Source organism: Vigna radiata, chromosome 2 (assembly GCF_000741045.1).
Source record: "Vigna radiata var. radiata cultivar VC1973A chromosome 2, Vradiata_ver6, whole genome shotgun sequence".
NCBI classification, from domain to species: Eukaryota; Viridiplantae; Streptophyta; class Magnoliopsida; order Fabales; family Fabaceae; genus Vigna; species Vigna radiata.
This window is the reverse complement of record NC_028352.1, coordinates 15,259,662-15,277,851: the sequence shown is the minus strand read 5'-3', so window position 1 is coordinate 15,277,851 and position 18,190 is coordinate 15,259,662. Positions and strand designations below refer to the sequence as shown.

Genomic DNA, 18,190 nt, shown 5'->3' with positions numbered 1-18,190 from the left:
GACTTTTTTCTCCAAGGGATTGGGTTAAGGGTAATTAAGAAAGTATGCATGGCAATTAGATAAATAAGTGAATTAAATAAGAAGAGTAGATATATGAGAGTGGATAAGATGAAATTGTAAACCCCAACAACACCATTCATCCATAGTNCATGAAAGAAGGAGAAAAATGATGAAAAGAAGGGTCAAGCAAGCCGTTGAGCTCCAGAATGGTTCGTTGAGCGCTCAGAGCGATTAGAGGAAAACCGCTTAGCGGCAAAACTGACCGTTGAGCGGTCAGAGCGGCTAAAGGTAAACCACTGAGCGGTCAAATTAGGCGTCTGGGCGGTTGTCTGTTTTTTTAGGTAGATTCTGTAAATCTTTCTGTTATCTATCTGTTATCTTTTTGGGCTTATATATAGCCCCAGTCCGAATTACATAGGGATTATTTTGGCAGAGAGAACGTCCAAAGCTATTCCACACACCTTGGAGGAGGTTCCTTGGATGCTTAGGCTCCATTCAACCAAGTTTAGGGTTATTTCTTCCATTCTTTCATTATTTTCATCTAGTTTCACCATGTCATTGGTGAACTAAACCCTTTGTTGTTGGGGAACAACGTAATCTTTTGAAACTCTCATATATTGAAATTCTTATTTATTTCATATGATTGTCATATACTTGTTTATCAATTGTTGGGTTCTCATCTGTGCTCAATGCTTTTATTGTTTAACTCATTCAGTAAAAGATGTTTGTCTTTACCGATATGGGGACGTACGGTAATGTCATGAACTGGTGGGAAATTCCTTGATTATGCCAATATCGCCTAGGGATAGGGGTAGGACGGTCAATTGTATTTGCTTCAGATTGCATTGCATTAATGGTTACTAGGGGAGGTTAGGGATAGCAAGCCGGTAATTAGTAATAGGCTCTTTTCACCAAGGGATTGGGTTAAGGGTAATGAAGAAAGTATGCATGACAATTAGATAAATAAGTGAATTAAATAAGAAGAGTAGATATATGAGAGTGGATAAGATGAAATTGTAAACCCCAACAACACCATTCANCCATAGTTTCTCAAAACCAACTAAATCATTTGCATTGCATGTTTATTTTTGTTCTTTGCATATAACCACCAAATTAATTCTCTTTTCTCAAGTCTTATGCTATTAGGTTACATGAAAGTTAAGGCCTAAGAGTCCTTTGGGAAAACGATACTCGGACTTACCCGTTTATATTACTTGATAACGATCTGGTACACTTGCCAGGGACTTAACAATATTCATGGTGATGGTACTTATGATCGTGATTATGCTTTTGATAAGGTTAGGTGATTGTCATGGTTAATATGATTGTGGAGTGGTTAACATGGGTATTGATGAATGGATAGACTATTGGTTTATTTGTGTGATGGTCGTGATGAAATCAAGGATCAGAGATCATTGTTGATTTGGATTAACGATGAAATCACTAAATCAATATGTTGATTAATGAATAAGATGGGGTTGCTTCTTGATGTTATGTATTGTTATTTGTTAATCATATCTTCTATGGTTATGGTTTTTTTATCGGTAGTTTACCACATACTTGTTTGTGTTTGTGTGTTTGGAAATAAAATTATCGGCGATGATTGTATAATGAATTATACATGAGCAAATGATGTTATAGATGTTCTAAAATCATGATAGGTTCGACAAATGATGGGAAAGATTTTTTATTTCTTTTTAAGTTGTTGCGTTTAGACTTTTGAGACATTTGCAGTTATTGTATTTTCTTAGTTATTTTAATTATTTTTTAATAATGTAATTGGAGAAAGCCTTTGTTTTGAATTAATTATGCACGTTTAAATATTGAGGTTTTTGAAAAATACGTTTCTGCACTATGAGAAAATTTTGAAATTATTGGTTAATGCGACAACTCGTGACACCCTAAATTTTGGGGCGTTACACAAAGGAGAAAAATAGAGGAAATGATGAAAATTCAAGGATATTTAGGCAAAATTGACTTTGGTGCGGTTGAGTGGCAATCTTGAGGCTTGAGCCGCACAAGCAAACCCACCTTGGAGGGAAACTTTAAGCGTTGAACCTGAAGCTAAACCACGAAGACTCCTTCTCAAAGAAGTTATCTTAGAGACTACAACACCAAAAGCATTATGCCTAAGCCACAAAGGAAACCACCTTGAAGGAAACCTCTACAATAGGAGCCACACTTTCATCGTTGAAGCAACGCCCTGACAAGTTTATAAAATCAAAGTTAACCTCTATTTTAATATACTTCTGGACAAATCTTCGAGAGAGGCTCTTTATAGAGTTTCTTAAACACTTTCCTTTGTACTTTCAAAAATATTATTAGAGGTTTAGGAGAGGATGACTCTTTCTTGTATTGAATTCTTTCCATCCATTATGAGGAGTTAAATCTCCTAAAGTGTTGAAGTAAAGATGTAAGCCTTTAGAATTCTCTTCTATTAGTATTGTTTTATTTATCAAAGTATGCCTTTAATTATATGTTTGTGAATTAGTTTATGCTTTTTATTGGATAAATTGATCACTCATCTTACTTGGGATTAAGTGAGAACTGGTTCCAAGTTGTGGTCCAACTAATTCTCCTCCGACTTTTGTTTCACTTTTAATCTTCAAGTTACCATTTTATTTAATTTTAAGTAATATTTTAAATTTAATTGTTTTTTTTTAAATTTAACTACTTTTTTTAATTAAATAAAAAATGTAATCTACTAAATAAATAAAAATCATTTACAAAATAAATAAAAACTACCTATTATTAAATTGTAAAAATTATAATGGGAATAGATGATAAATGAGAGAAAATATAAATATTATTATTCTGGAGCACATTTAAAATTAACTATTACAATTATTTCCACAAAAGAGATTACATTTCACTTAGAACTTAATTAATCTCAATAGTTCATTAAAAATAAAATTTAAGTTCACATAAAATACAAGTATTCAATAACCAACTCTATATCTGGTTTAGGTTTATTATCTTTTCGATAATTTAGCCTTTGGTTAAAGGATCAAAGAGCTTACTAATGCACATTGATCCCACAAGAAGTATTCATTCAATTATTTTCTGCAGATGAATCTCCTTTTTATTTTCATCACGAACCCGGTGGTCAATTCTTGAAAATTAAACTCAGCTTTCGAAGAATAATTTTTCCATTTTAAGAGTCACCCAAATAACAAAAGTTAGCATATGTATTTTTCTTAGGAAATAAATATGAATTTGGCAGCTGCCTAATGCGATGAAGTAACGGTTGAAATTTGAAACATGCGTGGATTCTCAATGACTTAGATTAGAAATTGGGTTAAACATTTAAGATTCTCATCAGACATTTTAATGAAATATATATTTGCGTATAAACCAAACAATCCAATTAAATGATCATCCCTATGCTTCGAGGTTGGAAGATATAAAAGTCACTTCCACTGTAATGTAATAGTCACGTTGACTATCATAATGAAACTCAGAAAAATATGCGCTGACAAAAAATTGTAGGGAAATATTCTTAATGTCAATGTGAAATCATATGCCGAAATGGAACAAAGTGACCTTCCCTTGCCTTGAGGAATACAACAACTGAATTTTGGGAACCCTAATTGCTGCACGAGGCATGGCCTTGATGTTTGGTATGTTTTGTTAAAAACTAAAACTTGAAGTTGAGAGAAAATGAAAAGTCTTTATATTTTGATTGTGAAACTGATACACTTTACTACTGTATTTATAGAGACAGTAGTTCTGTAAGATAAAAAAGGTGGGAAGCCCCTAACAAACCCTAACATAAGTATTAATAATAAAATAAAGACATATACTTCAACACTAAACAAGCATTTAAAAAACCAATTGCATTAACCACTGCAAAATAAAACCACAGTACTCTTTTAACACATCAACCACAAAAAGTCTATTGTCATAAAAAATCAATTTGCATATGATCAGTAAATTTAGTTTAAAGAGAAACAAACAAACCATTAAATCAAAGGGTTAGGTGGTAATGCTTTAAATGAATTAATTTGGTACGCTATGATTTTCGGTGATGCAATGAGGAAAATGATACATAACCAGAAAATTCAACAAGCTCGTACAATGTCAAAATTTTCGCTTATTGTCACGTACATCACTAAACAGCTTACAAAATCAAAGGTAATGAACAAAAACACTACGATATATGTTCATCTAAAGTTGGATTCATGTTGAATGCCTACATTTGACATATCCACGTGATTCATACCACATGCGTTTTCTTGTAGTTATCTGCAGCTTTGGATAATGATTGTATTGATACAGGAAATCCTGGGCCCATCTGCATCCATAGGATAGCACAAAACAATTTAAACTCCCCAAGAATGAGACCAAATGCATAATCACTGTGCAACGGATGACACTAGCAAATTTACATCTTCATTGATCCCGTTTTACATAACTCCCTCTCTTGTTTCACTTTTCATTGCTCATTCTTCACAGCACAAGTTGAATCTCATACCTTAATCACTAATGGTCACTTCTATCTCCCCACATAACCAGTGCAATCATGAAATTTCACGAATGTGTATGTTAGGGGAATATACCTTTTTGCATTAAGAAAATTATGAGATCTAATTGCGCAAAAGTTTGATATCAGAGATAAGGAACTCCCTCTTATCTTTCACCCCACTCCCCTTTTAACATTTCCATCATTAATTCTCAGGTCTCCAGTTCAATTTTTCACCCAATTTTAACTTCAAAGGTAATCTGATTGCATTGCTGCTGTAAATCAATTGAACTTCCTCAAGGCAACCTTACAACAAATAATAACATGGAAATTTTCACTACTATGTCCCCCTTAATCCTATACCACGGTTTTACTGATTGTCTATCAGAGGCTAAATCAGAGCAACTAAATGCATCCTAAATACATTGGAGTCGACAATGAGATGAGATGAGACAGGGGACTTGTGAGAAACAGCAAGCAAATCAAAATCCCTGATGTTATATTTTGCATAAAACAATAACAGACAAGCCCTTCCCCACTAGGTGGAGACGGTTTGCATACTGAACACTAAAAAAATTGCCAATATTAGTTTACTTTCTATTTTCAGAAGGAAACAGGGGAGGACACACCCAATGTTTCCTTGAGTACCATTAATGTGAAATGCAATAAGGAAATGGTAGCTTTCAATCTTACACAAAAAACTGAAACAAAAATGAGATATAGGAACTTACCGTGCTGCATATATGGACAGACAGCACATACCCAGCATATTTGGAAGCTGTGTAACAAAGAGAATTATAAGATAATGGAAGTAACCTTAGAATATAAAATTTGTGATCATGTGTATACCAACTTAAAGTGCTATGGAATTTGTTGTAATTGGGAAGGGGAGATAGGTTATCAGTTGTGATCTGACTTCTTATTTTTCCAAAATACAGAGAAGGGAAGCATAAGGACGTATGTGCTACTTACTCTTCTTTAAGCCAGCAGGCTTCGCAAGTAATACAGCGTTCATAAATGCACTAATATTCTCCCGTAGAGCGTCTTCTTTGTAGCTTACCTGTGGATATTATTGGAAGCATAAAGCACCTTACACAACACACCTATTGCACGTAACCAAGTCTATAAGGAGTTGGAAGAACACCACAGTACCTTTCCAAGTCCCACATGCAAAATTGATTTACTTTCCATTTTAAACTCCACACGACCCTGTCTTAACTCTTTCAACTGCCCTGCAATATCACTGGTGAGAGTACCTAGCTGTAGATCATATAAAAACAACCGAACAAGAGTTACATACAACCCACATATTCCTAGACTTAAAAGAATGCCAAAAGATCTCGATAAACTAACCTTCTTATCTGGCATCAGTCTGCGCTTTCTAAGGTATTGTGCTATCTGCATGGTTCATAAAAGCTTTAGAAGAAAAAAAACTATTAATTCAGATGATTTTTACAAGTATAAGACCATTTAAATTGAAGAAAAAACCTTTCCAAGATGAGGTGCCATTCCAGGAGACGAGAAGCATTTGTCAACTTTGAGCTTATTTTTACCACCTATAAGTGAGTATAAGCTATTATTAGATGTGGATAGAGTTTAGAAATTTCATATTCTTGCAATGAAAAGGAAAATTTATAGTTGCTAAGGTCCCAAGGACATAGGATATTCCATTTCATGCACAGTTGAGTTACAGTTAAAGTGTCTGTTAAGCACATGACAAACAACATTAATGTTACAAGTTTGCCTAAATTAAAACATTAGGTTTAGGTGTGTGCACAGATAGATCAAAGGAGAAAAATAATTGCAGATAAACAAGCATATACTAGAAGTGTGTATGCACATACAGATGGTGATACAGCTAAACAAGAAAAACAAGAAGGGAACCATCAAGGCAAGGGACAATATGCATCTGCACATTTGCTTTCCACAAATAGAGTATGGGAAAAATCTATCAAAATGATGTACAAAATTACTTGTAGAAAGAGATCAGTTCATTACTAGCAATCTCCTCAATAAGCTCTTTACCACCAACTATATCAGCTCCTGCAGCTTTAGCTTCCTCTGCCTCAGCCCCTTCTGCAAAAACAGCCACACTGACGGCCTGGAAGGTATGGATAATTAGACGACAAACCTACCATTATATCAATTGCTTAACATTCATAAGTTACCTTGGGAGCACCATGAGGCAGAATCACAGTACCACGAACTGCCTGCCAGAGTTGAAATCATTATCTTCTAAAGCAAAGGATTGATGGAACAGCATATATAGTTTTATCCAGAAATGGGGAAAATAACAGTGATTTGGGATGTATAAGCACAAAAAAGAGTTTTACAAATAACAATATTTAAAAAAAATTGTAAAGGCTATGTTTGATAGTCTTTGAAGAGATTTTCCAAGATAATTCACTCAGCATATAATAACAATAATAATTTCACAGGACTCGAAGCTTAGGGAACATGAAAAGGCTATGTTTTTTAAGAGAGTACTTCATTCGGTCCTTGATACTAGAAACAAATGTGTACACTTTTGTCCTAATTATAAGAAACATGGACTCCCTTCAAATGTATCAATTGCTAACTTCCTTTCATATCCTTAATCTATTGTGGATGTATTTTAGAATATTAACGATGCAATTTGTTGAACATGACAAACCTATGGAACCTCATGTTTACATGTCAAATTCAAAATTTATGTTGTTGAAAGAATCACTCAAGCAAACCAACACATTCAATATGAGGAAAAGGGAGGAAACGATGCATACCAGTTCTGTTCGCTTCGAATCAACACCCAATCTTACATGTGCTTCAACAGTTTCATCAAACTTTGCCTTGGCATTGGCCTGAACAATATGTAAATTATATTAAATGATAGCAACTGATGGAATATTCAAGATAAATTGTGAAGATCATCACTAAGGATGAGCTAATCCAAGCAATGACCCAGAAGGATGGATGTAGGCAATTTAGCTATACTAACAATTCATTAGTTTAGCATCAAGATTATCAAACTCAAGAATTAGCATAAATTTGCTAAATATTTCATAGACTCAACTAGTAAACTCGAGAGGCAAAAGAAATATTCAGGACATTTACAGATGACATGATACTTGAAAACAACAAACTCCACAATAAAGTAAAGCAACAAACCAAACAAAAATATATACATTTCACAGTACATTATTATTAAATAAGAGTAAAATATATAAATTATCAAAGCATACAAATTTCAAAAACACAAGTGCTTACGGTGAAAACATTTCGCAAAGTTCATTTCTTCCAATCAACTATGGGCTCCATGGGGGGCAATAATTACATCTGATTTCAAACTCACCAACTCACTTCTTAACTTGAGAGCTTACACGAAATTATAAAATTAACTCATTTTCTCTACCTAAAACAATAAACTTGTAAAAGTTACCAGTTAAATAGAGAGTTTGACAACATTGTTTAGTACCATTTATTATTAAGAAAATGGCACAGATTGGTGAGAGGGTACGTTCCAATAGAGTTTGTAATAACTCACAAAATAATGGATATCTGACATTAAAAACTCGGCAGGGGGATGGTGGTATACAGAATTCTTCTATAACACACACCTTCGTATTGCATGCAATGTTGCAAACATATCACAGCTATGAGCACACATACAGTATCAAACAAAAAAATACAGTTGTTATAACTTGTAACAATTTTATACTTTCCAAATTGGTCTTCCTAACAAGGAAAAAAGTGCCAAACAACACAGTTTTTTATCTATGTATTAAATATTTGCAGCAGTAGATTTTATAAATTCATTGCAATAAGTACACGTTTGTTTTTTCTCCAGGAAAACCCACATACCTGATTGCAAACCTGAAAATTGCAGTTTCAGTCTCCTAAATTGTATAATCTAAGCGTAGATTATGATAATCTGCCACACTTACGGACAGCAAAAATGACCAACCAGGACTAGTGTATATGTCACTTTAACGGCCTCGACAAAGGCATTTACCATAAAATTCTGAAAAAGAAACAACTTACAAGCTCTTTCACAAAAGGCAACAGCTTAGAAATTCCGTAGAGGTTACTATGCCACCCTCAAATATCCCAGCAATTTTTATAAAAATTTTGTGCATCAATCTCTCATTGGAGGATACAACACTCCTTGTTTCACATGTAATTTCTAATACAGCAACTTGTTCTTAATAACCAACAATCAAACTACGGCATTACCCAAAGCTCCAACAAAAGTACTATGTAATGGACACATAAGGTGTGCAAATTAAGCTAGAAAAAATTATTAGCAAAAAAAAAAATCCACATACAACAAAGTCCTATTCCACTAGGTGAGGTCAACTACTCAAATCACATAATGCAATTTGGCTCAGTTAAAGAACCAAAGTTCAGCCATGTTATTCATAAATCATGTTACGCAGTGCCTAAGTACTACACAAATTCCTCAAACTAGTATCTGAACATTAAGAAAATAATAATGGATATTCAACAATACTTCAGTGACTACTTGTACAATTTCATAGCTTCAAGGGCCACTCTAACAGCAAAAGTAATACTCCTTATAGTCACTCGAAACTATTTATAATTTGAACTAACGGCTTTTGTTTTCACCTTAACTTGGCGAATGGCTTCTGCCAAATCAAGCGGAGGTGGCTTCTCGTTCTTTTTGGGCTTAATCAGAAGCGGAAACGGCACCATCATCCGCTCCTCTTCTTTGGCCTTCGCCATTCTCATCCTCAGCTCATTCTCAGCCTCGATCTTTTTCCTTTCAATCTCCGCCCCCTCGTCCGCCACCTTGTCATCGGGGAGAGGCGCCACGCGCGGGGCGTACGACACCACTCCAAAAGACGGGGCGTCTTTCACGTATCGGATGTCCTCGCGCGTCAATGCGCGCTGCGACTCCGACGGCGGGCGGAGGGATTGCGGTTCGGCAGGTGGTGGTGAGGATTCCGGTGAGGGTTCTAGCGGCGGGGATTTGGGCTTGACAGGGTAGGAAACTGGTTGGATGACGATGGGTTGGGAGGGTCTGGCGGGAGGGTTTGAGTTAGAATCGGAGGAAGAGCAGAGAGATCGGTGAGAGGTGAGAGAGAAAGGAGAGTGTGATAAATAAGCGCGATTGGCGAGGGAATGGCGGCGAGCTTGGGAGAGGAGAAGCTTGAGTGCCGCCATGGCTGAAGAGTGTGTGAGGGAGTGAGAGGTTTTAGGAAATGGGGTTAGCGTGGTGGGAAAAGAGCAGTGTAAGTTGGTTCGGGTTCCGAAAAAACCCGAAATTCTAATACGGACCTTTTCTGAGTTAATCGTGAAAATGGGTATGGTATCGGGTCCATAATCAAACCGTTTGATTTCCGATGGGTCACAGGACTAAAGAAACAGATTTATTAACTAATAATAATTTTATTAACAGCAATATAACATATTTTAACATATGACAAAAATGTATAAATGTTTTTTTTTCACAAAAATAGAATAAAAAGTAAGAAATGATAATATCAAATAAATAAATGTAAAAGATTTATCTATATCATATAATTATTTTTCTTTCTCATGTTATTAGGTGCTTTTTCAGGGTGAGTGTTGATGCTGAAACAATTTGGGACTATCATCTCCCCCAAAAACCCCTTTTGAGAAGTTCCTTGCAACTAGCTTCAACTGAACCAAAGTTAGAGCATTGTTGATGGATATGGGATTAGAAAACGCTTCTTTAATTTCTTGACACATTTTTTACCATGTCACGTGGTAGTTGTTTATTGGTTCAATTTGAAAAAAAAAATTCAATATTCAATTAATCAGGGAGGGTATTATGGGAAGGAAAAAATACAAAATTTCTTTTCACGCTTTCCCTATTATTCTTTCATTCACGATTTGTCTCTCTCATCTCTCTCGTCTTTCTGTGGAACCCTAAAGCATTGGCCTATCTTCATCTCCATCATTCCTCTTGGTCGGTCTCCCACCTCTGTTATACTCTTTGTTTATGGTGCGACCCAGCACTTTATTGTGCAACATTAAGTTGTCTTGGACGTCCCTATCCACCATTGGTATTATGCCTTCTCGGTGTCGTGTTGTTTTGTGGCTTTTGTATGTTGTGCGAACCCTAACCATCTTCTCGAGCATTGGCGTTTTCGTGTTGGACGAACCATAACCTTCGTGTCCACCATTTTTCCATTGTGCCTCTTTGCCGCAAGCCACCCAAGATTGAAGTTGTTATCCAAGGTTGTGCCTCTTTTCCATGGTGCCATTCTTTTGATTTCTTAGAACCTTGAGATTTCGCGTTCGCTGCCTCTTCTTCACCAAAACCTACATCTTTTTCACTGCCTCGATGTCGCCTCAAACACCCAACCTCATCTTCATTCCAACCTGTTTCACCGATTAAATCACTTCCTACCTTGAACCCTAGAATATCCTCTGAACAAACCTTCGAATCTAGGGTTTGCCTTTGATTTCACCAGTTGTGTCCTTATTCGCCGACTAGATTTTACACCGCAGAAGAAGCTTTTGAACAACATTGACCAAGTTCAAGAGGTCGTGCTTGAAGAATTGAAGAAGCTGAAACGAACTCCCAGTGCACAGAAAACGGAGAGGGAAAAAAGGGTGCGCACTTTTGGAAGGTTCCTCGCCGTCGTTTACCCCTATTTGGATGCGCTCAACCTCCACTGGGAGAAGATGCCTCAGTGTCCTATTCCTCGCCTTGACGGAGCCGTCATTCATATTCGTGATCTCCTTTTCGTTTTCACGATTACGACACCATCGAAGCTCATGATATGGTGGTCTCAAGTAAACAGAGGCATATTTGGCTTGTGTATTTGTGCTTATATGCAATGATATGTGTACTATCTTTTAAACCAATTCCTTTTTATCTTCCTTAAGAAATACTTCAAACAAATATTACCTGTGCTGTCTAGTTTTTCTTGTAGATGTTAGGGAGACACTGGTTTATGAGAAAGGACACACATTTAGTATTGTTTCAATTAATTTTATTCAGCATTTATTATTTTGTTTTCTCTTAATTTTCAATTCAACAATTTGCAGCCCCGGCTCTTTGTTAGAAGAGGAATGCAGGAGGGTCCACTTTCATTGTTGAAGTAAGGGAACGAACTTAATTTCTTCAATCCTCATCTATGATCATTTTCACTTGTAAGATCTGTTGCTTAAACTGTAACTGTCTTAATTTATAGGTACACTTCTTTCTGGGTTCTCCTATTTCTAGCTAAATTGGCATTCAGTTACTACCTGGAGGTAAAGATTCGATCATGTTTCTATTTGATCTTATTTTCTTCTTTCTCTTCCCTTTTCCAGTTACTTTTATCTGAGTTCCATTTTCTAAGCAGTTATTTTTACCCAATTTCATTGTGTACATATCAATATTAGTATATGCTTATGTGCATAGGAATCAGCAATTTCATATAGTGTGATTTTTGTAAATTATCTAAGGAATTTTTATCAAAGGTGTAGACTTTTTTGTACCATCTTATATTGACCTTAAAATCATTATCTTAATTTTCTTCAAAACTGCAGATAATGCCTCTTGTGGCTCCAACAAGAGCCATCATGAATGCTCATGTATCAAATTACATATGGCATGAGTTCTTCCTCACAATAACACTTGGAATTAATGAAAAAATAATTGTAGTTTATATAATGTTTGTTCTTATTATCATATTCTACTACATGCAACCAAAAACAATATGGGTGTAGTGATTATTATATGGTACCCTATCATACTCATACGTTTCTATCTTGTTGTCATATGTCTCACTAATTGCATGATTTCTTTATTATAAGTTTTTAATAGTAATGAGGTTCCCTTTGCAAGTCTACTTTATGGATACACAAAATTGATATTGTTAAGTCCATGGCAAGTGTACCAGATCGTTATCAAGTAATATAAACGGGTAAGTCCGAGTATCGTTTTCCCAAAGGACTCTTAGGCCTTAACTTTCATGTAACCTAATTGTGTAAGACTTGAGAAGAGAATAAAATAGGTGGTTATATGCAAAGAACAAAAATAAACATGCAGTGCAGTTGATTCAATTGGTTTTGAGAAACTATGGATGAATGGTGTTGTTGGGGTTTACAATTTCATCTTATCCACTCTCATATATCTACTCTTCTTATTTACATAACTTATTTATCTCTAATGCTCAGCAGTAGCTAATGCTCAACGGTGGCAACATTGGACGCTCAACAGTTCCTATCGCTCAGCGGTCTGCGTCTTGGACGCCTAGCGTTAGTTAACGCTGGGCAGTGGTCGTGACACCTCTTTTTCATCTTTTCTTGTCCTTTTTCTGTTCCAAGTCCTTCCTTCTTCATCTTCATCTTTCATCTTTCGTAAAATCCTGTCAAAACAATGTAAAACCAAGCATAATATCTCTAAAACCACTTTTGACACTCTTGTTCACTAACTTAATCAAAATGCATGATTTAAAGCTAATTCTAAGTCATAAAGGTTGTGTTTTGATATCAAATTAATGTATAAAAATAACGGTTTTTAGACCGTTATCATAACCCCAAACTTATAACTTTGCTTGTCCTCAAGCAAACAAAACAAAACTTGTCCTTCCACCTATCATCAAAATGATTCAACACTTTTCAAAACATATCTTTTCACAACAAATAATAACTCAATTTAGCTCTTCAATGAAATCCAATCAAGATGCAAACATGCTTCAATTCATTCAAGTTCATAGATTGCTCACATAATCACATATTTTCCAATAGATGCTATTTTTATGAATGACCAATCCACTAACCACAGATGTAATCATGAAATTCATCAATCATTTCAAAGCAAAGTGTTTCACTCAATCATTAAGTGTTTAAGGAGGTCACTCTTCTCTCTACTATCCTCTTGTCACATGCAACAAAATTGACTTTCATAAAATCCTTGAGTTAAGAGAGTTATTCAATATTCATAGTTCAAGCACAACTCTCTTTCAACCAATATACTTATTCCCAACTTTTCCCTTTTTCTTTTGCATTGAGCTTTATCTTTCATGCTTTTCTTTTATTTTCTATTCTTCTCATGATTTTATCATTCAACACATTTTACTTAATGCTTTCTCTTTTTCCTTTCAATTTCCCCAACAACCCCAAACTTGAACCTTTATCAATACCATCAAATATTTCTCAACATAACTCAAGGTAAAGATTTTTATCAACAAGGTTTTCAAAGTGTCTCAAGCTAAGGTTCAAAAAGGATAGAACACATGGTTCTCTTTACTTTGGGCGAAAATTTGGCTAAGTAAGGGCTTTCAAAAATGGCGTTGATCATATGACATAAGCATGCAATTCAATCAATCATACAGATTCAGGCAATATCATTCATGCTTTTAATTGGATAGCAAATATATCAAGTACTCTGAAGCTCAAAACCTCACTCAACTTTGCTTACTCAATCATTCAGTCATACATCCTGCTTAGCATCATAACCACAACCATAACTCATCATGCACCTGTTCACACAACTTGTGAACAATTCACTTGTATAGAAGCATATAGCAATCTCAATCATCATCCACATCAAACATTATCAAGCATACTCATCATGCATAAAAACAAGTCAAACCATAATCAGATAAGATGTTCAGACAAGTTCACACAAACCTACACTACTCAACCGAAGCAAACCTACGCTACAAATTCAAATTACAAAAGGAAAAGAAAAATAAACCTGGGTTCCCTCCTAGTAAGCGCTTGTTTAACGTCACGAGCCTGACCCAAACCTCACGGATCCACCAAATTCATCACTGTGGAAAATTCTTCCATTTCTCCTCCCAAGAAATGTTTGAGTCTTTGACCATTCACCACCCAACTTTTCTGCGAATCACCAGCAACTGGATTCACCAATTCAACTGCTCCATTAGGATATACATGCTTTATTACAAAAGGTCCTGACCACTTAGATTTCAACTTTCCAGGGAAAAGCTTCAACCGTGAATTAAATAACAACACTCGTTGCCCAGGGTTGAAAGATCTCTTTATCAACTTCCTATCATGATAAAATTTTACCTTTTCCTTATAACTCCTAGATGAGTCATATGCATGTAACCACATCTCTTCAAGCTCCAACAGTTGACTTCTTTGTTTGCTTTAGGTCTCATGAGGATCAAAATTTAAAAATTTCAACGCCCACAAAGCTTTATGCTCCATCTCTACTGGTAAGTGGCATGCTTTACTATACACCAACTAGAAAGGTGACAACCCCATGGAAGTCTTCATAGCCGTCCTATATGCCCAAAGAGCATCATCTAGTTTATGCGACCAATCTCTCCTTGAAAAAGCAACTGTCTTTTCTAGAATTCTTTTAATCTCCCTGTTAGAAACTTCAGCTTGACCATTCGTTTGCGGATGATAGGGTGTTGCCACTTTATGTCTCACCCCATAATGTTTAAGTACCTTCGCAAGCTGAGCATTACAAAAATGAGAGCCCCTATCACTAATGAGAACCCTAGGAGTTCCAAAACGTGAAAAGATTTGCCTTTTTAGAAATTTGATCATAGTGTTGGCATCATTTTTAGGACATGCTAGAGCTTCAACCCATTTACTCACATAATCGACCGCCACCAATATATACTCATTATTAAAAGATGGTGGAAAAGGCTCGACAAAATCAATTCCTCAGCTATCAAAAACTTCAACTTCTAAAATGCCTTGTAACGGCATCTCATACCGTCTTGAAATAGCTCTTGTCTGTTGGCATTTGTCACAATTCCTAGCATGATTATGAGCATCTTTAAACAGAGTAGGCCAATAAAAGCATGCCTAAAGAATTTTTGCTACAGTTCGTTCCCCATTATAATGACCTCCGTAAGGAGCGTTATGACAATGCCAAAGAATCCCTTCTACTTCTTCTTTTGTCACACATCTTCTCAAAAGATTAAATGCTCCGATCTTGAATAAATACGGATCATCCCATATGAACTGCTTAGCATCATGTAAAAACTTCTTTTGTTGCCAATTCAATTCCTCTGGGACAACACTACAGCTTTAAAATTTGCCATATCCGCAAACCATGACCTTTACTGAATGTATAGAAGAGTTTCATCTGAAAAAGACTCCCAGATTTCCTTCTCCTTTCTTGTTACTTCATTGTTGACTAATCGAGATAAGTGATCAGCAATCAAATTTTCACTTCCTTTTTTATCACGAATCTCCACATCAAACTCTTGTAACAACAACACCCACCTTATTAACCTTGGCTTTGAATCTGGCTTTGTCAATAAGTATTTTATAGCTGCATAATCCGTATAAACAATCACTTTAGATCCAATAAGATAAGATCTAAACTTCTCCAACGCATAGACTATATAGCCAAGAATTCTTTTTCCGTAGTGGCATAATTCATTTGAGCTTCATTCAAAACCTTGCTAGCATAATAAATTGCATGAAATACCTTTTCTCTTCTTTGACCCAACACAACACCTATGGCATAGTCACTAGCATCACACATTAGCTCAAAATCTTTACTCTAATGTGGGGCTACAACTACTAGGGCAGAAATCAAGCTTTTCTTCAGAACATTAAAAGCTTGTATGCATTCCTTACTCATCACAAATGGTGTGTCCTTGAAAAGCAGATTACTCAATGGCTTAGAAATCTTTGAAAAGTCTTTAATAAATCTCCTGTAAAACCCAGCATGGCCTAAGAAACCCTGAATTCCTTTTACATTTGCAGGTGGTGGAAGTTTTTCAATAACCTCCACTTTTGCTCTGTCCACTTCAATCCCCTGGCTGAAATCTTGTGTCCCAAAACAATTCCTTCTGTCACCATAAAATGGCATTTCTCCCAATTCAAAACCAAATTTGTTTGAACACATCTTTTAAGAACAACATCCAGGTTGACAAAACACTTTTGAAAGGAATTTCCAAACACTGAAAAGTCATCCATGAAGACTTCTATGCTTTTTTCCATGAAATCACGAAGATTGCCTGCATACACCTTTGAAATGTAGCTGGGGCGTTTGATGAGTCAATATTTAATTGATTTCACTTAGTTTATTGTGCTAGATTTAATCAGGGAATTGTGCTTAATTGTCTAGTATTTTCCCGTTTTTCCTAATTATGCTTAATTTGACCGGAAATTCTAATTTTAATTAATTTGAATTTTCTGAGCTAATTATTTGCATTATTATTTTCAGGGAAAATTTTGGAAACACAATTTGGGACATTTGGAGAACACCAAATAAATTCAAGACTCTCCATTTAGACTTTTTAAATTTTAATTGTATTGTAATTTTAATTGTTAGAACTTTTTAGACAAACTCTTTGCATCATGGGCCATAGTGGCAATTTTGTAGAAGCCCAACTTTGTGAGACACTTGTCACCCTAGGGTTTTAGGGTGGACCCCACCCAATTTAAGACACACAACCCTAGAGAGGGAACATTCCCTTCAGCCATCACTCTCATATTTTTATTCTTGGAAGCTGCTGCTGCAACGTGATTATTTTTCTATGAACAATGTCTTGGCAAGTTGACTATGGATGAAGGGGAGACAATGAGGCTCACGGTCTGGAACGTTTGCTGGGAGAATATACATGCTTGTCACGGGTTTTCATAGCTTGAGTGAAGGAAGAATTTTTCCATTTTCTATTTTTGTGCAAGGGTTATCTACTTGGCTGCAGTTTTCTTCATTTTATAAACAATCAAATTGTTGTTTAGCCGTGAGGTGATAAGCTACATTTCATTTTATCTTGCATTGAATGAATGATGGTGTACGGTAATGTGATGTTTTTCTTTTATAGCTTATTGAATGAAAAAAAAAGAATGAATTTGAGTGTGTCGTAATTGTCTCCGTGATTGAAGCATCTTTACTTTTGAAGGAGTTTTTAAGAATGATCTAGGAATGCACGCTGGTCTCATTGATAGAATGGAGAAACACTTGCTTTCTTTTCTTCTAGAAGGGTGTTGGACGGTCACCCACCAATTTTTAGTTTATTCACTTGCTTTTAACAAAAGTGCTGGAACCAATTTGTTATTCATTGAATGAAAGGGTGGGGTCCAGTGCTTAATTCCTTTGAACCATTTACTTTTCATATGGAGAGGACACGGTGTTGATTCCCGTGCATGAGGTGGTAGTATTTCTTTGCTTTCATGAAATTAAAGAGTAGATTAGGTGGAAGTATATGGTGATGGGACGTTGGCAGCCATTAATTGTAGCAATGTCTTTCTTTTATTTATTTGAAGAGTGAAGAATGAAGAAGTGATGCCTTAGATAGAAGTAGGTGATTAGGTAGAGCATGGGCCCACGGTGGTATCAATGGAGAGAGTACTTGCTTGGAGATTCATATGTTCAATTGGTATGATGAAGGGGCTGCAACGTTTGGTTAAGATGGGAGACACGTCTTTGGCTTGAAGAAAGAGAACTAGTCATTCTTTAGCAAGGTGAGTAGGTAGGTATTTGTCCTTGGTGATGGAGACTTTTTGGAAGCACATTTAATTTCTTTGGAGCAAGTGGTATTAACGTGAATGGAGAGTTTCTCGGCTGGAGCAATTTAAACTTTCATGCTTGGGATTTTCAATTGTTAAAAGTAACAAGAAATGAAATGAGAGTGGTGTTCGGCGTTTTGTGAAGAGGAACAAGTATATTTTCAATTAGGAGAATGAAGGTCACGGCTGCAGCTTCCTTTTTAGGAGCATTGCAATCTCAATTTCATTTTGGTAGATGCCCATAGCTTACGTTACTTGCTAGAAAAAATTAGGTTGTTTATTTCTTTTGCTCTAGAATATTTTATATCATAT

General features: G+C 35.7%; 2 protein-coding genes across 2 annotated transcripts; both read right to left on the bottom strand.

The window, feature by feature from the left end:
* Positions 1-3,995: 3,995 nt before the first annotated feature.
* On the bottom strand, positions 3,996-9,674 carry LOC106754751 (50S ribosomal protein L1). Its single transcript, XM_014636817.2, has 10 exons — positions 9,068-9,674; positions 7,225-7,302; positions 6,631-6,672; positions 6,461-6,563; positions 5,951-6,018; positions 5,816-5,860; positions 5,615-5,722; positions 5,435-5,522; positions 5,194-5,240; positions 3,996-4,294 (listed from the first exon to the last, which is right to left on the bottom strand). The coding sequence occupies exons 1-10, from the start codon at positions 9,623-9,625 to the stop codon at positions 4,217-4,219; spliced, it is 1,215 nt and encodes a 404-aa protein (XP_014492303.1). The 5' UTR covers positions 9,626-9,674; the 3' UTR covers positions 3,996-4,216.
* A 6,246-nt stretch (positions 9,675-15,920) lies between these two features.
* On the bottom strand, positions 15,921-16,268 carry LOC111240747 (uncharacterized mitochondrial protein AtMg00860-like). The gene has a single exon (XM_022776370.1). It carries the CDS (start codon positions 16,266-16,268, stop codon positions 15,921-15,923), a length of 348 nt encoding a protein of 115 aa, XP_022632091.1.
* Between the last annotated feature and the right edge of the window lie 1,922 nt (positions 16,269-18,190).